Source organism: Miniopterus schreibersii, assembly GCF_964146895.1.
Source record: "Miniopterus schreibersii genome assembly, chromosome: 6".
Lineage (NCBI taxonomy): Eukaryota > Metazoa > Chordata > Mammalia > Chiroptera > Miniopteridae > Miniopterus > Miniopterus schreibersii.
The window spans coordinates 81408471-81431587 of record NC_138107.1 but is presented as its reverse complement, the minus strand read 5'-3'; the positions used below and the strand labels follow the sequence as shown (position 1 = coordinate 81431587).

The 23117-nt window shown below is 44.7% G+C and overlaps 1 protein-coding gene and 1 pseudogene across 3 annotated transcripts in view; both read left to right on the top strand.

Annotated features, from left to right (window-relative positions):
* LRP11 (LDL receptor related protein 11) overlaps positions 1–23117 on the top strand; it is a gene marked incomplete at its 5' end in the record, with an annotated part of 29297 nt that overhangs the window by 3224 nt on the left and 2956 nt on the right. Inside the window, 5 exons of one of the 2 annotated variants that reach the window (XM_081140412.1) lie at positions 1879–2036; positions 9313–9454; positions 14395–14520; positions 15207–15413; positions 19099–19194. In XM_081140412.1, coding sequence (XP_080996538.1) covers positions 1879–2036; positions 9313–9454; positions 14395–14520; positions 15207–15413; positions 19099–19194 — 729 coding nt within the window. Of the gene's footprint in view, positions 1–1878; positions 2037–9312; positions 9455–14394; positions 14521–15155; positions 15414–19098; positions 19195–23117 lie in introns of both variants that reach the window. The other variant, XM_081140411.1, reaches the window with a different exon arrangement.
* Positions 10988–12794, top strand: LOC308558661 (ATP synthase subunit d, mitochondrial pseudogene; annotated as a pseudogene). Its single transcript has 2 exons — positions 10988–10992; positions 12274–12794. The product of its transcript is annotated as an ATP synthase subunit d, mitochondrial pseudogene (transcript).

Genomic DNA, 23117 nt, shown 5'->3' with positions numbered 1-23117 from the left:
GGCATGGATCTTTGCTCAGAGGTGGAAAAACTCAGCAAGTTTCTTCTTAGGCAGGGGTTGCTTATGCGGTTTATTTAAATCTGAGTTATGAGTCCACATTGTTTTAAATGACTATAAAAATGGGACTCATTATGTTCTCAGCAGACACACGTGCCCTTTGGCAATACCAAGTGTGCTTATTCATTGTAACATGCTCGTTAAAAAGTCACCTCCCCTTGAGGCTGGCAGTGCCATTCTCATTCAGCAAAGTCTGAGCTCAAAGAGCTGCAAGCTCCCAAGTCCCCTGTTGCTGGGCCTGGAGAGAATCTCGGGGTGAGAAGACAGGGCTGGACAGGTGGGTGTCGCTGAACATCCCGAAGGGAACGGTCCCTTGGAGGATTTTCAGATTAGCATTCTCGCTGCAATGTATCAAGAGTGACTACCCCCTGTTGCCCTTTGGGAAACTACCAGGATTGCGGCTGACCCCAGACCTCTGGCACCCGGACGTCTGGGGCCCTCAAGTTTGCTTAGGAGACAACTTTGGCCACGGAGGCAGAAAGGCAGTGCCTTCCAACATCATTCAGACTAAGTTAAGGAGGACCGGGTCCAGGCCAGCATTTGGACCAGAGCTTTGGCTCTGGAGGACAGGGGAAATAGTAGATGCGTTGGATGAGCTTGCTAATAAGAAGCTTATATCAATTAACATATTCACAGCTCTGCTCTTAGGAATTCAGCTTTTCCTACCAGTCATCACTGAAGCTGCCCTCAGGAAATAAGGGTGTCCCCCTAAAATGTATACACACTTCAACAGCTGTTAGCTCAGGGGTTTTTTTGTTTGCTTTTTGGTTTTTTTTAATCGTCACTCTAGGATATTTTTCCCATTTCTTTTCAGAGAGAGTGGAAGGGAGAGAGAGAGAGGGAGAGAAACATCCATGTGAGAGAGACACATCGATTGGTTGCCTCCCACGCATGCCGGGTGGGACTGAGCCTGCAACCGAGGTACGTGCCCTTGGCTGGAATCGAACCCGGGACCCTTCAGTCCACAGGCTGACGCTCTTAACCACCGAGCCAAACCGGCCAGGGCTGATAGCTCAGTTTTGCAAATGAAATGTATTTTAATAAACACTGCCTTTATCATTATTCAAATTGTGTGTATACATTTTGGGGGATACCCTCTATAAGTAGCCTTAAATTACTTAGTTCCATTCTAGATCGCAGGTAAATACACACTTGTTTTGCTATTGTGGGACAATTTAGAAACTCAGCGTGCTGACTTCTGTTACAAAAGTTAATTAGAAGCTGTGAACTTTTTTCCTAGATGAAAAACTAGACTCCGTAAAATTTTATGTGGGCTTTATTTTGTATCGACCCAAGAACTTGCCTTAACTTTCCAAATTTAATTTATTTCCCATCCATTGGACAATTTATGTCACTCCTGTTTAAAAAACTTGCAAATAAGCTCTATTAGAGGTAGATTTGTGTGCTTTTTTAAGGTTTATTTCCAGAATTTTTAAACTTAATTCATTTAACTGAACTTTGAACATAAATGGTTTATAAATTAAGTGAAAATGTCACTCTAGAGAGTAAAACTACTCCAGATTTACACATTGGAGGGCCCAGTTCACTGTCTTAAACTCACAAGTTTGTTCTCGCTACTGCTCTCAGCTGACACTCCACACTTCAGCTTGCAGTTCAGCCAAATTCCATATTCCTAATTTATTGCTATTTGGTTTATTATGTAAAGGGATACAATGAAAATTGACAAGAAAATAACTCAGTCACTATATATTTTCTTAGCAATTCTTTGCTGGACTGCATCTATTCCAGCAAACAAGATACCTCTTAATTAATTAGGAAAAATAGGGCATCATCTCTCCTGTGAATTGTTTTCTTTGACAGAAAAGGATGAGCCCCCACTTAGCAAGGCCGGGCAGGATGTGGTTTTGCGTCTGCCCACAGACGAGCTGATTCTGGATGGCCGCGAGAGCACAGACGACCATGCCATCGTCCGGTATGCGTGGGCGCTGCTGCAGGGTGACCCGGCCGTGGACATGAAGGTAATTCCTGTCGTCGTTGTCATGAAAACTGATGTTTCCGGGAAGCTTTCTTTGGTTATGTCCCTCCACTTACGTTCCCAAAATGTCTTTTAGCTAGTAGGAGAAGTTACAAAATCGAGAAAGTATAAAAGTGATTGTCCAAAAAATGGTTTATTCTATAAATTTATTTTTCTGCTGAGTAAACAGTGGTCCTGATCCTTTGTTTTGAAGCTTACTTTGTTCTGCTTTTTTTAAAAAAAATCCTCACTTGAAGATATTTTTTCCACTGATTTTTAGAGAGAGTGGAAGGGAGGGAGGAGAGAGAGAGAGAGGGGAACATCGATGTGAGAGAGACACATCGATTGCTTACCTCCCCGATGAGCCCCGACCGGGCTGAGGATTGGACCTGCAGCTTCTCTAGAGTACAAAAAAGCTTCGAGGAAAAAGACACGTGATTTGTTTTAATGACTCAGATCACTCTTTACAATTTTGATTTCTTCTTTTCTTAGTTCACAGTCCAGATAGAAAATCTGAAACTTACAAAGGAGCATAAAGAGGAACAGAGCAGTAGAACAAAGTCATTTTTCTGAAGACCCAGGGGCGCTCCCTTCCCCAGTGCCTAGCCCTGCTCGAGGCGGCCGAGAGAACCGTCTGCCGCCGGGGCCGGGGGCTCCGGAACGGCCTCCACGGGCTTTCACCCGCTGGGCTGGGCCTGGCCGACCCCGGCTTTCACCCGCTGGGCTGGGCCTGGCTGCCAGGGCTGCGTTGGGAAGGAGCTCCTCGTGAGCAGCTGCGCACTGTTAGCATTTCCTGGCTTGGACGGATAAACTTCATGCAGAGCACTTCAATTAGAGAAAGTGGGGGAAATCTGTGTTGGTTTTCTAGGGCCTCTGCAACGAAGTTTCATAGATTGTGTGGGTTAAACAACCTATGTGTATGTTCTCACGGTGCTGGAGCGGGGCAGTCCAATGGCAGGGTTGGTTTCTTCTAAGGCCTCACTTCTTGGCTTGTAAGTTGGCTGTCTTTTCCTTCCTGTGTCTTCATCTGACGTCGGGGAAGCACTGGTTTATGTTCTATTGAAACAAAACCGAAAACAATCACCTAGTGCCTCAGGCTGGTTGACGTACACTGATTTCCTCAGTGGTCATGCAGTCTTAGCATCGGGCTGGCCCCTTGTTCCGCACGATACCCAGCCTCCCACCCATGTAAGAGCCCCTTCTATGACGTCCGTTCCAGGGGTCTCCCACTCTCCGCCTAGGTATCCCCAGAGATGAACGCTCACTACTTCACCTCAGGTCCTGTGACATCTTTAATCAGCTGTAATTATTAGGCAGACAGGCTATGCCTCCCTGTGACTTCTGTGCATTGGTGCTGGCTCTTCTCTTTGGAAAAGCACTGGACACATCTTTCTTTATTCTGTGTGACAGTCCCTTAACTCTTTTGGAAAAAAATGAACGTCACCACTTGGAATGCTCTTCTCAGAACACAGTCCTCCCCCTTCTCTCAGGCGTTCTTCATGTGAGTTGATTTCCAGACCATCCACCATCCAGCCTCTTCTGGATTTTCTCAGAATCATGCATGCTTCCAAAAGTCTGTCACCCTCCTTGAACCCCATATGTCAACTGAAGATATGTGTATCTATCTGACACAGATATCCGTTCCTGTGATCCAGATATTGTCTCTACTTCTATTAATGAAGCTTAATTTATGTAAACTATTTTGGTAGCTGCATCACGTGCATGTGAAGTTTTCCATTAGCAGGATTACCTAAAACCCACTTCACCTTCTACACGAACAGCTGCCCTGATGGCCTCCCCATCTTTCTTGTGAAATTGATTTATTGAACCTGAGTACAGGCCCTTATATTTCTCCTTTTTACATCTCAATAGAAATAATTTTGAACTTTCAGTGTCATCCATCATGTTTATTCTCCTTTTATGCATTGTATCAGCTGCAAAACTAATATATCTCTACTGAAATCTCTCAGAACTAAGGTTGATGAGGAAAGGTGCATGGACAAGTGGCTGATCGGACACGAGCGAGCTTCCCTGAGATGGACACTCACTATTAACTGGCACTTCTGGCATCTATTTGTTCGAGCAGCTACAAACTTGCCTCTGTTGTTTAGCTTTTCATCTATATTACTAAAGCTTTATTCTGTAAATGATGAATTGCATATAAGGGTGTTAAATAAAAATAATGCTGATAATTTAGTATTTAATTTATTGAAGATATTTATAAAGGAGCAACAAAATTAGATATTTCTTGTAAACTTTTAGAGCTGACGCCTGTGCCTTCAAAAGGAAAGTCTGGACCAATTCCCCAGTCAAGTTTATACCAGTGATGGCAGAGAGACCTGAAGTTATAAAACCATCATCTAAGTGACAAAGTCTGTGATGGGAGAATGCCCCCAAAAGTAAACTCTCATCCTACTATGACTTCATCATAATAAAGCCATATTGACTGAGCAATTTAGACATATCTGTAATCCTCACAGCAAGCTCACCTGGTAGTACACTCCCATGTTGTGGATTAAGATTGTCATAAAAAAGCTGTGAATGGCAAGAGGTTACTGAGCTTCTTTCAAAGAAATGCTGGGGGTTATAGAGCAGGTTTTTCAAGGTTAGCATTTATTAATTATAGAAAACAGATAGTAATGCAAATGGTTCTTGTCCGTAGAAATGCAAATAATTTTTATATTGAGATGCAATTGATTTCCTTCCTGTAGAAAAGTGGATTTCAAACATGACATTTCAGCAGTCGTAGGTATTAGTCTATTAATGCACTCATTTCAGTACTTAGCAAGTACTAATAGCAAACTTGGTTCAGTTTTTTGTCTACTAGGAATGTTCTTTCAGCATCCCTGATGGCTTACATCTGTTGAGTTCTCTTTTGAGTCAGTGGGACACCTTATTGGCGCTCTCTTCAATTATGAGTTAAAATCCTTGACACATGTCCATACCATACAAGGTGTCCCCCCAAAATGTATACACACTTTACAGCTGATAGCTCAATTGATGTTTCTTTCTTTTCAGATTTAACCCATTGGAATATATAATTATTCAAAGTGTGCAAACATTTTTTGGGATGCCCTGTATTTGTGTGAGATCATGGTTTTAACATTTTGAGGATTTTCCTGTCACAGTAATGAACTACCTTCAGGGGTTACCTGTCTGGTCCCTTTTACCTTGGCAGCATGATTTTACACCCCAAAATTTCGACAAGAGAATTGGGATCCTCAAATCAAGTCGCTTTTCTCCTGAGAGTGGGCTCCACTGGCTGGGCTGGTCATGCTCACCCCCCTCAAGCTGCCCAGTGGGGTAACCGGGGAGGCAGCTGGGCACTGAGGAGGGGCAGTAAACCCCGTGTTGAATACCCTTGTTCTGAAGCCCATGACTGTCCCCCCACACAGGAGCCCTCACTGGTCAGACGTCCCCCTGAGCGCCTATCCCAGCCCTCCTCTCTCGTCTCCCATTTGCCCACCACCTGCACAGACTCTCGTCCCCTGTGGGAGAGTAGTGAGCCCTCCGTTTGTCCTGTAACACTTTATCACCAGGTTGTAGGGCCTTCTTTTCACGCCCAAATGACCCATTCGGGTACTCAAGAACCAACAAAAATCAGTGAGGTTCCCACCCTAAGAGGAATTTTTCCGCCGCCGTAATTAGGATAAAATTCATAGCTCACCTTGTTCAGCACCTAGTGGGTGTCCAGGACTGTGCTGAGCACCTCACGTCGGGGCAGCTCATGGCCCTGACTTGGCTTCTTCATTCATGGAGACAATGGGAGAGACTGTTGGTCAGAACCAAGAGGCTCTCCACTAGATTTTAAAGTTATGCATTTCCTGTCCTGGAAAAAGATATTCTACATCCACTTAAGTGAACATGAATCTAGAATACATTTCTTAAATGCAAGAAGGCACATATTTCCAGGCAGCCCATTAGGTGATGAGTTTCATGATTATTCAACATAATACATTTAAATCTGAAGAATGTAAAATATGACCTTTAGGAACACAATACAGGGTTGAGGATTTCAGGGAGATTTGTGGTTCATTAAATCGTGAATTGATTTATATTCATCAGCTGTGGGGAAATTTCTAGCTAAGTGATTTCAGAATACCACGTATAACAGAAGCTTGCCAAAGGGTGGGTGTTGTTTACACCAATAACTTCATTATTAAGTTTAAGCCAGTTGCACACTGGCTTGCCTGCTTTACATAGTTAATTTTGTAAAGTAGATCAGTATAATATCACCTCAACCGGGACCTGTTTGAGAGTGAAAGAGTGCGGGTTTAATAATGACACCAAGACAACAGAGATAAACTGGGACTATCTTGAGCAAACAGGAACATGAGTCATTCTTGGATGGTCTGAGGTTTCCCAATCAGTCTGATTTTTAAACCACCCTCGATAGATAAAAATAGTATTTTAAAACTGAAGCTTAGAGGTCCTGGCCAAGTAGCTCAGTTGGTTAGAGTGTCATCCTGATAGCCAAGGTTGAGGGTTCAATCTCCAGTCAGGGCCCATACATGAATCAACCAATGAACGCATAAATAAGTGGAACAAATCTATGTTTCTCTCCCTCTCTTTTTCTCTCTCCATGCCTCCCTTCCTCTCTCTCTAAACATGAATACATTTTAAAAAATAAAAACTGAACCTTAAAGAAAGGTTTTGGGAAATTAACAGAAATAGAAACAAGTATATTGACTCGTTTGTCATAGGGCAAAAAAGCACAAAATAATTGTTGAATTTCAAATAGCATCAAGTCTCCTTGTGTGAGAGGTATTTTATCATTTATTTGGGATAGAATTTGGGTCAATACTGAAAGTGCCCACAAAGGGAAGTAATCACTGTACATTAAGGAGATGATTAAAAATTGTATTTAAAGACTTTATAAAAATTTAGAGAGCAGGGTCTTCAAGGTAGCCTGGAGTTGTGTAACCGATATACAAGGTTCTGGAGAACCTACGGTGATCTCTGAAGGCTAAAGGCTCTTGCATCTGTGGTCTTCTGTATGTTGGGTTCATTTTGCTTCCCTCTGTGGAACTCTAGGGCATGTTTGTGATGAAAAGTAAATAGAAAGAAGTGCAGAGCCTAAACATGTGTTGGCCTGCAATATCTAGACAATTATGGCACCAGTTCATTTCCTGGCCTCAGGATAACTGCCTCATTTGTCTCTTCACAATACGTGTGGGGAGATGGCATTAGATTTTAACAAGGATTATTATGTTCTTCAAATAACTAATATCGATCTCGTACAATTTTGCAAGTGGATTAGTTGACACGAGGCAGAAAGCTAGAATACATTTGCATTCGTTGGGTCAGTGGAGTCTCTCGCTGAAGTATTTTGTACCATATTATCTCATCATGACTAGGTAACCGATTACACCCAATTGCCTTATCTACTTTAGAAGAAACTGTTGGAGTGGAGGGAATAGTTAGGCGTTATTTTGTAGCTAAGCGTATATAATGGTACGGTGTATAGATGTAGGTGTGTGTGTAACTTAGTGTGAATAAACCCAACTGTATTTGTTGACACGAGATTCTATCTAGGGAGGTGGAGGTGAGTTAGAACAGCAAGCTGTCATACCTTGGTGGTTTGCCGGAGGCCAGACTGCAAAGGCTCCAGCAGATCTTGGGCAGAGATTAGAGGCTCCTTGTTTTTACTAAAGGTAATCTCTGCCTTCAAGTTACAAATTGGGCATGTTGTGTGTATGTGTGTGTAAATATATATATTTGTCCTGATTCCTGACCCTTCAGAAATGTTTATAAAATACTATAAATCCCTTTCGGTGTCATATAAAGGTGAGGAGATACCTGAATGTCCATCTTACAGTTTTATATATTCTAAAAATCTGATTTCAAAGAAAGACAGCCTTTGTTCACTAAATCAATAAAAAAGGCCAGGGAAGGGATATTTGACCCAAATAGAGCTAAGTTTCAGTGCACCCAGGATGTTGAAGGTCATTACCATGGCCTGGATCCAGCCCTAGTGTTTCCTAGTTGCCTAGGAAGGCAGAGGGAGGCATCAAAGCCCAGCGCCCTGCCGGTGTGGCTCAGTGGTTGAGCATTGACTTATGATTTAGTAGATCGAGGTTCGATTCCCGGTCAGGGCACATGCCCGGGTTTCAGGCTCCATCCTCTGTCGGGGGCGTGCCGGAGGCAGCCGATCAATGACTCTCTCATCATTGATGTTTCTTTCTCTCCCCCTCCCTTCCTCTCTCTCCGAAATCAATAAAAAACATATTTAAAAAAATTATTCCCCAAATCACACCATGGAACTAAGCCTCAGAAGCTGTTGCTCTCGCCATGACCGGGAAGCTGCTTTGTCAGGAGGAGAGCAGAGGATTAAGGCGGTGCCCTGGGGTTAGGGAGTGAACAGGTGCCCATGAGGGGGATCAGCGAGGAATCACTGGGAGAACTTGGACACGGAAACAGCAGCCAGGGAAGCAGGGGGTTCAGAACACAGGAGTGGCCAACCTTGTTAAATACAGTAAAGTTTTATTTAAAAAAAAAGGCAAGAGTAATAAGTATTGTTGACCTTGCCACTAGGTGACCCTTGCAAGGTCAGTTAGTGAGTTTGCCAGCGCAGTTTCTGGGGGATAGTGGAGAAAGCAGCCAGGTGGGTGAGATAAACAATCGATGGGAATGAGCACCGGAGCAGCCTGTGTGGCACTGACAGCCCTTTCAAGGAGCTGAGTTGAAATGGAAAGGGAATAATACTGTGGCTAGAGAAGATCGGGGAGGTTTTATTTGTTGTTGTTTTATTTGCTTGGTCAAGAGGAACTTGAGCTTTATAATAGCAGAGAGGTCAGAGAGGGAAAGGGGTCAAGGATTAGATGGAGGGTGGAGTGTAAGAAGGCGACAGCTCATCCAATGACTGGAGGAAAGGAGGTGACGGTGGGACAGATGCAGGTATCGTGGCGTGAATGGCACCATAACTGTAACTAAATAATTGTCCTAATTTTCTTCTCCAAGTAGATGAGGTCACCTGCTGAGAAGGAAGGGCTAGATATTGGGTGTGGAGCTGGGAAGAGGTACAGGTTTGGAACAGTGGCTGTTGAGGACGAGTGAAGGCTTGTCGGTCAAGGGTATTGTCAGCCCAGATAAAACTGGAAATTGTGAATTCAAAGTAGGGCCAACCTGCCAGAAGGGGGTATGACTTAGTATTCTGCAGCCTTGGGCCGGGAGGGAGAGGCCGGTCATGGGGCCGTCGCACTGACTTCCAGTTCAGGACGACGTTGGCCCCGTGTCTCGCATGTCCTAACCGAATGTGGTGTTTCCTGTTTGGGCGGCAGGTGCCTCAGTCGGGAACCCTGAAGCTGTCCCACTTGCAGGAGGGAACGTACACCTTTCAGCTCACTGTGACGGACACTGCCGGCCAGCGGAGCTCCGACAACGTCTCGGTGACAGTGCTGCCCCCGGCCTTCTCCACGGGAGGTGAGAAGAAAGTCCTTCCCTTGCCTTCACAGTGGCCAACAGAAACCAGAAGGATGGTATCGGATTGGCATCTTATATTCTAACTATGCATTCCATGGGCTCCTGCATTTTATTTTTGGGTGTTGTTGAATGAGAAACTCTCTACTGAAAATGTGATCACAAAAGTGGGCTCCACAGTACTTTGGGAAAGCAGCACTGCCGGACTGGGGTAGGACAGGACTGTGCGCCCTGGGAACCAGAGAGGCTCCACCTTTCTTTGACTCGGTTTCCTAAAAGACAATTATCGGCTTTTCTAGGAGAGGATCTAGTTTAAAGGTGGGTGGTCTGTCTGACATATATGTTCAAGAGTGCAGCAAGGAGTACATTTAAGACAAATTCAAATATATGAAGTGCGTGTGTCAGTTTAAAAGAACTATTTTAAAATTTTCATGGAACCCTAGCCAGATTAGCGCAGCAGTGAGAGCTTAGGCCTGTGGACTGAAGGGTCCCGGGTTTGATTCCAGCCAAGGGTACGTACCTGGGTTTCAGGCTCGATCCCTGGCCCCAGTAGGGGCGAGTGTAGAGGCAACCAATCGATATGTCTCTCTCTCTCTCCCCCTTCCACTCTCTGAAAAGCAATGGAAAAAATATCCTCAGATGAAGATTAAAAAATTTTTTTTTCATGGACACGACACAGGTACACAGATATTACGTTAATAATATAACTTCCATGTGTATGACGGTGCTTACATTCTGTCGTCCAACGTTCAACCATTTATCTCATTTATGTATGTGTCTTACTTTCCCAAACATCTACATTTCTAAGATTAGCCCATCAAGTTAAAAAAACATGGAACTTGGCAGCACTAAAGGCACAGGCGTCCTGCAGAGGGAGGCCCCCACTGTTCCCTGTGGAGAGGTGCTGAGACAGTGTGTGCCTGAGGCTCCTGGCATTCAGTCCTGGAGTGGGGCGCCCCGCAGGCCTGGTCCGCACCCCCGTGCACTGAACCTGCACCGCCCCTCGCCGTGGCTCTGGTGAACTAGCAGCACGTCTCCGACAGCCTTGATTGCTCAGTGCTTAGATAGTAATTAAGCCCGCAGTTAAGTTAAAAGAATAAAGGGAAAAAGACTGGAATAGGACTGTGACTGACTTGAACCATTGCTGATCTTGTCTCCCACCAAAGCCCACAGAGATGCAAGCAACGTTTGTAACTTGAGACTTGAAGTTCTCATTTAAACATTCCTATCGTTAAAATTATTAATTTTGGGGGGGGGGAATCAAGCTCAGACTCATGAAAAGAAGGAAGAAGTGGATTAACTTTCTGGTGTTTGTTAGTGATCACAACAAACAGAAGGGGCATTTAAACCAGACCACGGCCACTACAGCCATCCCATGGTAATGTGGTTTATCCCCAAACCGTGACCACAGGGCGGCTCTATGGGCATAGGCAAGTTCCACACATTCATCCTATTGTGTAAATGTTTATGTGAAGCAGAACTTGTCAGGTGGTGATGATATTCGAGGTCCAAGACCAGCCGTGCTTCTGTTCAAGGATGCGGTAAATGGCTAGTGACAAAGGTCAGGCTGCTGTTCCTTCCATGAGGTGCCATCTCTGTGATGTTTGCTCCCACTGATGGGTGTGTCTGGAAATCAGGGTGCCTGGCGGCTGCGCCTGCTCAGATCTGTTGCTGACACTTCCCTGGGTGCTGCATTTGAAAAGAAAACCTCTGTACCCATGTGTTTACTGAGTAAACTGTTTAATGAATTGAAAAAAAAAAGTGAAGGAAGATGATTTTAGAATCCTAAAGACTTGGCGACCTTGGTAATTTGCCTTCCCCAGGGAATCAGAGCGTGAGCAGCATTCAGAATGTGGGTGGCTGACTGTCTGTCCAGCCAAAGTTTAATCTGACTGTAAGGAAAGAGAGGTGCGTGCACATGAACAGGCCAGAGACCAAACAGCTGCCCCCTGCGCTCTGGGAGGCAGGGATGGTGAGTGGAGCCTCAGCCCAGCCCCGATTCAAATAGGCCCTGCGGACTTATTGCGGCTGCACAGGACCAGACACTTACTCAGAACATTTTTTTAGTGCCTTCATGTGCTGGGACTGCACCAGGGCCTTTAAACACAGCATTGGTCCAGCCAGTCACTCCCCAGTGTAGGGCTGCTGGCCAAGAGGGCAGGTCTCCTGGAGTGGATTCCTGGCCTGGGCAGGGACAGAGTTAGGCGCTCGTGGGAAGAAGACAGAGAAACCCCGTCACCTCTATGGAAATTAGAGGTGCCTGGGAGGGAGGCCGGGCCTGTGCTGGTAACAGGCTGGCGGCTAACACCTCACCCCCCATTTGTTCGTCCTGAGACTTACTCAGGCCAATTTTCCAGGCTCCAAAGGTAAATGGCCAGTTCTACATTTCTGGCCTTTCTCCAAGATACAATAAAATGCATTTGAAGTGAGTCATGTGAATCACTTCTGATTACTGAAAGGCCTCTTGGGTATAGGTCTAATGTAGGCAACTTTACATAGGAAATAAGGAAGCCAGCTGTATTCCTAACGGCCCTCTGGAGTCACTCACCGGTTACACTGGTAACATACTATGAATTAAAGTTAATAAAACACCACGTGGAGACATTGAAAACCAGAGATGGGGATCAAGAGGTGTTTCTCTCCCCTTTATTGTAAATATTGATCTTCTAGTTAATGACCCAGCTGTAATGGTAACCAAGGGTGGCATATTGTGGGGTAAACAAGACAAGCACCTACCTCTGCGTAGGTGATAATAACTTGGTACAGTTTTGGGTAGAGAGGCTGCATGTTTTCAAGCTTTGGGAAAAATAATCTATTCAAAGAGCAAGTCAAGGTGGGCTGCCAGGATCGGTGAAGGATCTCAAGAAGGCTGGGCGAAAACTTGCTCTAAAAACCATGGACTGGGTAGCTTTTGGGGAGATCATACCCTGAAACCAGAAGGCCATTGCTAACACCCTGAAATCCTGGAATGAGACCCTCACCTCCAGGTTGGCTACTCTACTTGACAAACCACCTGCCGTTGACTGGGCTTACGACAAGGCCAATGTAGTGAAGGCTGGCTCGGTAGATGACTGAGAAGTTTAATGCCCTGAAGGTCCCTGTGCCAGAGGACAATACAGTGCCCTGGTGGGTTCTGAAGAGAAAGAAGATGTGAAAAGTTGTCCTGAGTTTTTGTCTCTCAAAGAGCAGGATTGAGCAAGACGAGAGAGAGCTGGAGAAGATGAGGAACATAATTCCATTTGATCAGATGACCACTGAGGATTTGAATGACGTCTTCCCAGAAACCAGATTAGACAAAAGGAAGTATCCCTACTGGCCTCACAAGCCAATTGAGAATTTATAAATTTGAGTGTAGGAGGAAGCTCTGGCCCTTGTATTATAAACTCTGGACATTAAAAATAATTATATAGTGAAAAACAAAAACAAAGAGCAAGCCAACAAACACTTCCAATAGGGTCTAGATTAATGGTCTCCAAATGGGATCCCCCACAAATGGTAAAGACATTTTCAGGATGGAAAAGAAGACACCAGGATTTATGTTTTATGAATTTTTAATCTTTTAAGTGCTCAGTATATTTTGTAACGTGGACAATATGCTAGCATAGTAGTACATGAATGTTATTTATAGATTGGAGATGTGTGTTCACCAATATGTTATTGATCAGGATGCACGGTCAGAAAAGTTTGGAGACCACCAATCCAGAAATAGATGGATAAATTATAAATATGGATCTAGCTCCAACACTACTGAGAAGTAAATAAAACCTTGATATATTTAGGATGATTTTTACATCATGAGCTTGGGGACTGTGAGCAGTAGCTGTGTCCTGCTTGGTGTTCAGAGTCCCCTTTGCTTTTCCTCGTAACGCCTTCCCTGTGGTGGAAGCAGATTCTCCTTTCTAGGCCGAGGTCCTCAGTCACAGCTGAGGGCTCTAACTTCCTCTTCTTTTGCAGAAGCTTTAACCATAATTTCTTTTCTTTACGCTCTTCTTCCTCTTGCATTAATTACCTTCCCATTTCCTTGCGCTCAGATGGACTTCTTTGCCAGTCTTTACATTGAACTGCTTCCCAGTGGAGCCAGCATTTCGCTTGAGCGTGTATGCTATGCTCAGCCACTGGTCTCAGCGGAATAGCATCGATGACCACTGCCCTTGTCCTGACAGATTGTCTAGTCCCTGGAAAATTATGGAACTCCTTAGGATCTACTTCCAGCCTGAAATCTTTCATCTGCGTTCCCAGTAACAGGAAGTTCCCCAGTTGTTATGTAGCCAAGACTGGTAGAGTTGGCTTAATCTAGAGTGGGGGATGCCTTTGAAGAAAATACATTGTAGCTCCTAGGAATTGCACTGTGGATAAAAAACTCCTAAAAGCTCCAAAAAGGAGACAATTTCATTATTTAAAGAAAATAAATTCATACCAGCTAGTATCTTAAGATTCTGTTTATTCTTTACTGCACCAAGGAGGTACAGTAGTCAACAAACAGGGTGCACTAGTAAAAAGTTACCCTGTTAAAATCATTCCTTAGGAAACAAGAATGTGAGACATAGCCTGTGCAAGGTGGCCTGCCTGATAAAACACAGCCAGCCACCCCCGTGCCATGCAGGGTATGACCGAGGCAGAGATGGCCGGAGGAACTTGTGCTGCAGAGTGAGGCCCGAGCGAGGGAGCCCCGGCCGGGGCGGAGAAGACCGAGCTGCTGCGTCCCTTCCCACCTCGCAGGCGGTGTCGGTGGGCTTGGAGAGCAGCCCTGAAGTGAAGCCCTGGTGCTTCCCGAGAATTAAGTGGCGGGGCCCCGAAGAGGCCCCCTAACTTTCCGGAGCCTATTGTCCAGCTCCCATTGTTAGCTGCTTCTTCATTACCGGCGTCTTTGCCCAGCCGCATTCCTCCTGCGCTTAGTCTCCGCTTCCCTGCCCTCCTGTGACCTGAGTCTTGTCTGTAAACAGGATGCTTGAAGGTCTGCTCACGCTACCACTTCTTCTGTGACGACGGCTGCTGCATTGACATCACGCTGGCCTGCGACGGAGTAGAGCAGTGTTCTGACGGGTCTGACGAAGCTTTCTGTCGAAACTGTGAGTCAGCTGCGTGGCACTTGGGGGGAGAGAGGACATCTGTATTCTCACAACAATACGCAAAGTCATAGCTCTTTTTCTGCCCGGTTTCAGGTATAACTTTATGCGAACAAGCTTTGCTTCAAATTAAGCAGCATTTATTATGAGTCTAAAGCTCGTGGCGAAGGTCAAATATTCCACATTGCTTACGTTTTTCAGAAATCATTTTCAATTTTCCAAAAGATTCTTCACCATCCTAAAAATGCTGTATAGTATATGCTTTTTAAAAAAACTGCAGTGAGTTAACATTTTGTTTTGGTAAATTTTTTAGACAATTTATGACATGCTAGGATGTGGTTAAGTCTTCCGCAAAGCAGTCTCCTGTCATATAGGCATGCCAAGTGGGAAAGGAAAGCTGCAGAAAGTTAATGAAGTGCTGGTTTGAGGAAGGATGTGGTTTAATCTCACAAGCTAAGGTTTGAAAGTTTTGTCTTTGTCAATTTGTGTGACATTTAGAAGGTTAATTATTGGAAGAAAAGAGGTTACTTACTTGAAAATGAGAAAGTTCTCATGGGACTCTGACATGTCTGAAATGATTAGGTTATTATTCCAAAATACCCATGACTTCAAATCTACTGCAAATTTCATGGTTTTAGTTAAAGTTCAGGAAAGAAGCCCAACAACTACCTACCTCTTTCACGCTTCAGTGAGCCCTGAACGAAAGACAGTGACTCACACGGCCACTGCGCAGCCTAGAACCACAGGACCAAGCAAAGAGGCAACAGGGGGCTTCTCGGCAGAGAAGTCTCAGAAAGCCACTGATCCAAACCTGCCACCTGTGTTACCAGACACAGAGAAGAGGAATCATTCCACCTTTTGGGGACCAAAGATTCAAACTGACCCTGTGATGCCAGGTAAGGACTTGAGACAGATTCTCTATAAAGACCCTCATTTTCTATAATGACACTTGGCTCAAAATTAAGGTTATATTTGAAGAGTATTAAGGAAATATCTTAAAAGAAAGAAGAGAGTTAAAATGAAGAATTTGGCTAAAAGAAAAAATAAAACATGACATTTGCACTGATTATTTATAGTAAGAAACACCTACCTACTTAATACATTCATACATTGATACCTAGATACACACTCCAGAGGTATCAATACATTAATTTGTGAATAAGTGAGAGTTAGAACATTTTAACACCTATATTAAGGAAACTAATGCCCTAAGTGTTAAATTTTAGGTTATTTTGAGTTGAAGCAGTATAACCCCTATATATTCATGTAAATCCTCTTTACACTAAGCAAGTGAAAGTAAATACTATGTCATGTTGGTTATTATTATTTTAAATATATCTTTATTGATTTCAGAGAGAGGAAGGGAGAGGGGGAGAGAGAGATAGAAACATCAATGATGAGAGAGTCATTGACCAGCTGCCTCCTGCACGCCCCTGACTGGGGACTGAGCCCGCAACCCGGGCATGTGCCCCGACCGGGAATCGAACTGCGATCTCCTAGGTCAATGCTCAACTGCTGAGCCACACCCGCCCAGGTGACTCTGTCATGTTGAAATGGTTGCATGTGCTAGTAATTCAGTGTTATGCCTGCAATTTAACTTAATCTGTAACTTTTAATTTTTAAAACAAAGCTAGTAAGATTTTAAAATACATTCACACTGTTGAAGCATTACAGGATTATATCATTTTCATTTTTTACACATTTATATGTGTACAATTGTATGGCATGTGAGAAATACAGACTATCACATTTATATATGCTTTTGTGAATATCTTCTCAGTATTCAAGCTCTGCATACTTTAAACTGAAATAATCTGTCATTATTTTAATAATTTCTTTATGAAATTTTTTTGTTCATTGCAGAAGATCCAGAAGATGCAAATAATAAAAAGGAAATGGCTTAAAATATCAGCCTTTATTGAAAACAAATTTTAATGTTTTGGTGTATTTGCTTCCAATATTTTATCTGCTTTGTAGATTTTAAGTGCCTTCGCAGGGCCTTTCTTTTTGACTGGTTAGGTTAAGTGCACTTCAGATGCCCGCTTTGGTCAATTCCTTGTCGAAGGAATTACCGCCACCTAATGGGCAGATCAGTCCACTCCAGCCCTGCCTTGGGATTTCAGTCGTTTTCTCCACATGGAGAAGACAGCCACCTGAGAAACAGAGTCAGGGGAGCCCAGGTGTTTTTGGCAGCAGGGAGGAAGAGCTGATGGAGAGGACCACGTGTTTGAGGCCAGGGTGGATGAACTCTCGCTACGTCTCTGTGGCAGAGAGGCCACGTGAGCATGAATGAGTTCACTGGGGGCACCGAGGAGAGGTCTCAGGGGAGCATCTCAACAGCGCATCCGGTCTGGGGTTTGCTGGCACTGATGGCACCCACTGGGCCTCTGTTATCTATCTCCTTGACCAGGGTGACTTAAGCTACCCACTCTCAGGTTGGGGAGAGGTGTAAACCATCTGCCCCTAAGTGTCCTTGGTTAGGGAAGATAAGATCTTGTGATTTATTAGCAGGCTGTTAATTGCTTGGCCTTGTTTAACTATTTGCCTCAGTTTCCCTTCTTCCACTTGCCAAGGAATTTCCTAGCTTCTTACTATCCTCCCTCAATCCCAGCGCTGGCTCCTGGGGAGTGAGGACTCAGCCTCAGAGTCATTTTGAAAATAATGCTCCAGACGGCCACTGTTAGTAAATGGGAGTTGCCGCTCAATTTGAAATATATTTGCACTCTCTGTTTTTGATAGTAAGCCTTTGATTGGGCTATGAAGATGTAAGGAATGGAGTTTCAGAGATGCGGAGAGACTGGATAGCCAGTTATTTCTAATATATATTGTTGTTTCCTAATTACTAAAGTGATATGCATTTACTCTCGAAAATTGGAAAAATACAGGAAAAAAATTTAAATCGTCTAGCAAAACTCACCGGTAACATTATGTTACATTTTTCTTCTGGCTACTTTTATTTATACACATATGTGCACACATTTATTTACTTTTAACAAAATTAGAATATTATTTTTACAAAACTTTTATTTTTCTTACTTATGAGCCTTTCTATGTGTTATTAAATATCCATCAAAAACCCATGTTGGAAATCCAGGGTAAAGAAAGGGGGACAAGAACAGAACTTGGAAATGTTAGAAAGGGCCCTCAGAGCTCAGGGCTTTGTTTACACAGCAGCCATCACCCCCACTCCCACCATTACCCCCAGCTTCCAGTTTCCTGTGAGTTGAAATGATGTTATACTCAGCATAACATAAATAGATTTAAAAATACAGTACTGTTCATGACCTAGGCCTGAGTGGTGCAAGGATCATCAGCCAGTGGAGTAAATATGGACAAGTTAAATCTGCTGCCTCCTTCCTCCCACAGACATGTTTTGAGCATAAAAAAACTTGACTCATTAGACATGCTGAAGAGATGCGAAGATTAACACTAGTGATGCAGTACAGCAAGTAATGAGAGGCAGCCTTTCATCTATCGCATTGGCAGAGGTGAAAGTATAATTAATGCTTATGAGAGTACAGAGAAGCAAGTCTCATGCCCTTTTAGTGGGATTGACTTTACAATGTTCCATTATCCAGTTGATTTGTAATCCTTAGCAAATGCATGTCTATTTCTTAGTACAAATTACCAAATAAATTTATATGGTCCCTCTAAATAGTCTTATTTCAGCTGCAGGTGTCCTGAATTTTCTGTTGATGCCGTATGAGCAGAGAAGCTTAAAAAATCCTTTTTTGTTTCTCCGTAAAATCCCTCATGTCAGCCGATCATTTCTATTTCATGGACATTAAGGATTATATTTCCCCAAAATCGCACTTGAAATCACACCACAGCATGAGGGTAACTTTACTGACTCACTAGTTATTATATTGTCAATGGAATAAGCACCTGGCTGCTATAAATTATTAGAGAGAAATGACAGAATGGCATGGCCATGGCTCGTCAGAACCTGGGATAAAAATTCTAGGATTTTATCTTTCTTAACACCTCCTCTCAATAGTATAACGGAATAGAATGGTTGACAATTAACAGCATGTCATTGAGTCAGAGGTCCTGGTTTCCACCAAGCAGACACACCTGAACTGAAACCCAGCCCGGGGCCCACTTACCGTGCGAATGAACCTGGGCGCGTGCTGAACCTCTGAGTCTAACCAGAAAACCGGGCCGGGTGAGAGAGGACAGCACGTCTGTGCCTTTTGTATGCGCTGTTCGTTTCTATGAAGAAAAACCTTTCTGGACCGTTTCTGCTTTTTCATTTTACAGAGTTCAGAGACTACCCTTGACTTTTCTAGCCCAGTTCTTTCCTCCCTCCTCTGGGGTGGGGGTGGAGCCCTGGTACCGTGTGCTCGTTCCCCTTTCTCTGTCCCGTGGTTTTGTACCAACCACACACTCTGCTTATTAAACCGGTCACATTAGTTATCCAGTGTGTTAGTATCAATCATAGGCCTATATTTATTAGAGAAATAGACCCTGTAAGTCCTTTCTTTAAGTCCACCCTAAAAAAATAAATCAGGCTGTATTCTCATGTTTGTTTCCTAAAGTTTCTGGTGTACCCTCAACGAGTGTTCTACTTATTTTCCACAGATAGTGGCTCCTCAGGGAAGAATGGAAAAGAGGAAAATTATATTTTTGAGTCAAAGAGCGATCCAGGAGGAGAAGAACACCCTGCCCCAGAAATAGGTAAATATATACCTTGGAAATGCATTGTGGCGTATTAAGAGTTGCAGAATCACATACCCTGTAGTTGAGGATATTAGTTAAAGCTAATAACAAGAGCAGTAATCTGTGGATCAGAGCTGCAATCTCCTCTCCTATATCAAGCGTCCCCATTGGGCTCTTACACAAGTCACCTTGCATCTTTGACCTCAGTCAGCTTCCTCTTTTATAAATTGACTGGGCTAGATAATCACTGTGCTCCCTTCCAGGTGTAACCTCCTGTGGAAAGAGTAACATTCATGGCACAGAGGTTAGAACATGGGCTCTAGCTCTAGAACCAGACGCCAAGGTTCAGATCCCTGCTCCACCACTAAACTCTCTGCCCTTGGGCAGGTTATCTTATCTCTGGATCTCAATTTCCTCACGAGCAAGATGGAGCTAATAGCTATACCCGCCCCACAGAGCCGTTAGGGAGAGTAAATGGGACAGTTAACAGAAAGCATTCAGCACAGTGCGTGGCTCATACAACACGCCATATAAATGATGGCTATTACGATTGAGCCATTTATGATACAAGAGTAAAGATCTTAGAGGACCCAGTTCTCTCTCCAAGTGTCCTCGTAACAAAGACAGAAGACAACAGGAACAGGGAAACTGTAGGAGGTGGAGGGAATATTCAGTAAATGGAAGAAAAGCATCATAATTCCATAATCTCGGTTGTATTTAACTAGAAAGAAAACACTTCCTGCATAGGCCCATAGAAAGTCAGGCTTTAGTCCTAAATCCCACAAACTAATTAGTGAAAATTTAGGGGAACAAAATAGGATTCTTAAGTTATAGATCCAAATTGAGAAAACTTTCTCTTTACCTTAGAGTGTTCTTTGTAAGTCCTGGACAATATTAAATAAGAGACGGCCAGAGTATTCCAGATGTCAAACACCTAAAGATGCAGCCCAGTCTGCTGTCCTGCTGGCCTTACCTGTCCCAAGATATGGGAATAAGAGCCCCTCCCAGCCACATGAGCAAAATACCTGATCCGTCCTTAGCTGGTTGCTGAGAAAACTGTCATGACGTGGTTTAAAGGGGTTAGAAAATTTTCAGTCTCAAACTACCCAAACTGAAAACATTGAGCAGGTACTCGAAAGTACTTAAAAGTCGAGAATAATTTTCAGTACTCTAGCAAGTACTTTTTAAATTTTTTATTTTATTTCTTCCATCACCATTTATCCCCTCTATGCCCTCTTCCACCCCCACCCCCCAGTCACAAGGCTGTTGTCCGTGTCCATGAGTTTCTCTCTCTCGCTCTCTCTCTCTCTTCTTTCTAGCAAGTACTTTATGGGAGATTCCGTTTTCGTCATCAAAGCATTAAACAGGAATCCGATCTCACCGTTCAGCAACCTCGTATCTGACTTAGCAAACAGAAAATTCCCCTAGACTGTATGTCTGTCTCATTGTCACCCTCTCCCCTGAACACTGGTGCTCATCTCATCCTTAAATGAGTGACACACATTTAGAAGGGCAGCCTTTGGTCATCTCCCTGCCCCGAACAGGCAGAGGTTGACCCAAGTCTCTCTCGTCCCATTCCTTTGTAACATCCAGCCTACGGGGCTAGTGTGGGACGATGCAGGAGGAAATGACACCTTCGTGGCGCTTAGCCACCTCAGAACTGCCTTCCTCAGGGAGGCCATTAGGAAGCCCGAGTAGCCAAAGCCGAGCTGTCGGCGCGGAGAAATCCTGCAGTGATTCCTGAGTCCTCCGAGGGCTGGTGAGTGTGGAATGAGAGAGCCAGCTGTAGGGTCATATCCTAGACGGTTGGTTTATCACAGATTTCTGTCTTTCCCAGTTCTCTATGGGACTGTCAGCCTCACCCAAAACTTGGGTACCCAACAGTCACTAACACAACTTCCACAGCCCCTCCCCCTGCGCCCAGACTCCTCCAGACAGAATCTCCTTCAGGAGTTTTACCTGGGACGCTACAGACACCCCAGTAGTTGAAATGCCATCAGTATGTACTTGGCTCTAGGTCCTCGTGTCTTGGAGAGGCGGCCACTCAACCTGGAACCAGATTTAAGCCCTGAAAATCAAGCTCTGGGGAGTGAACTTCCTCAGCTACCTACCCTCGGCCGTAAACCCTCCTGTGTTCGGTTTGCATCCACCCTCTCCCTTCCCTCCAGCAAAGGACGAGACGCCCCTCTCCCCAGGCCGGCTCTCCCCCACCTCGGGGCAGCCCCTTATCTCCTCGGGTGCATTTCTGCATCGTTTACTAGCCCTTCTATGTTTCCACTCCGTTTCTCTACTGGCTCATTCCCCCGACGGCTGCGGATGCGCGGATCCCCCCAGTAGTGTCGCTCAGCCTGCAGCCTCCCTCTGAAGGAAGCTGCTCAGCCAGCGGCCCCCTGGGCTTCCCTCGCCCGCCTCTCCGGCCCGATTCAGCGCAGCACCGTCCCTCTTAACGGCCTCCCTCCGTTCCCGCAGCGCCTGTCCCTGTGGGTGCCGTACCATCTCTCTGACCCGTATTTTTCTTTCCTTCTGGTCTTCTCCTTTGTCCGCCCCCTTAAATGTTGGTGTTTCTCAGCGCCTCCTTCCTGGCCTTTCTTCCTTCCTCTCTGGCAATCCCTTCCTTCCTCCCTCACTTCAGTGGCTGCAACCGCCACCTGGATGCTAAAGGCTCCCACCCAGTGAGGCCCAGATAACCCATGAGCCTAACAGAAAACCCCACCTGGGTCACCTCTGGGAATCTCAATCTGCAAATGTCAAAAAACAAACTCATCTCCCCGCCCACCCACAGCCCCATCGTGCGGCCAGATCCCTCAAGCAAAGGTCCAGTGAACCAGATACGCGGACCCCTCCTCTTACACTTGGACTTCTTATTGCATCTTTTCACTTAAATGTCTGCCGACCCAGACTTGAGGTCACTAAGAAACTACCTCCTTTACCTTTGGAGCAGTGCTGGACCACAGTGGTCTTGAAGCTGCACCGTCTGGGGCTGTGTCCGAGCTCCACCTCTCACCATACAGACAAACCAGCGCTTGATTCTCGATGCCTTGGTTCCCCCATGTGTAGAGCGGGGGTGAGAATTCTACCAACCCACGTGGTGGCTGTGAGTTACCTGAGTGAAGCCACAAAGCGTGGAGGACAGCGCCGGCGCGCTTGGCATTAGCGTATTATCTTTGATCACCAGCACTTAGCTCAGTGTCCGCACGCGGATGTTAACGCAGGGGGATGAATAAATGAATGAAAGAAGAGGTTATAGAGTCGGCTTATGCAATGGAGACTTTGCTCCTCTAGTTCCATCAGCTGGCAAGACCCTAAAAATAGCTCCACCGTCTCATCTGCAAGACTGGACTGACCACAAAGTAGGTCAGACTAAAGATAGGGCCTCCTGAGCTCGGCAAGACTCATCTGCTTTTCCACAGGCTTGACTTTTTTAGATTCCACATATAAGTGACATCACATAATAATGGTCTTTCTCTGCCTGACTTATCTCAGTAAATAAGTCACAGAGAGCTAAATGTGCAGGATGATTATAGACAATATTGGACTGTAATGATGTATGTGATAAATGTTGCTTCAGTGGCAAGTGGACTGCGATATATAAATGTATCAAAGTAACAGGCTATATATCTTAAAGTTATCAAACGTAACATATCAAATTTATCATATTAAAAAAAAAAAAGAAAGACTGGCCCTAGCTGATTTGGCTCGGTGGTTAGAGCATCGGCCTGCAGACTGAAGGGTCCCGGGTTCGATTCTGGCCAAGGGCACGTACTTCGGTTGCAGGTTTGATCCCAGGCCCCAGTCGGGGTGTGTGCGGGAGGCAACCAATTGGTGCGTCTCTCTCACATCTCTCTCCTTTCTGCTGTCTCTGAAAAGCAGTGGAAAAAATTTCCTCAGGTGAGGATTAAAAAATAATAATAAAAGAAGGAAGGAAGGAAGGAAGGAAGGAA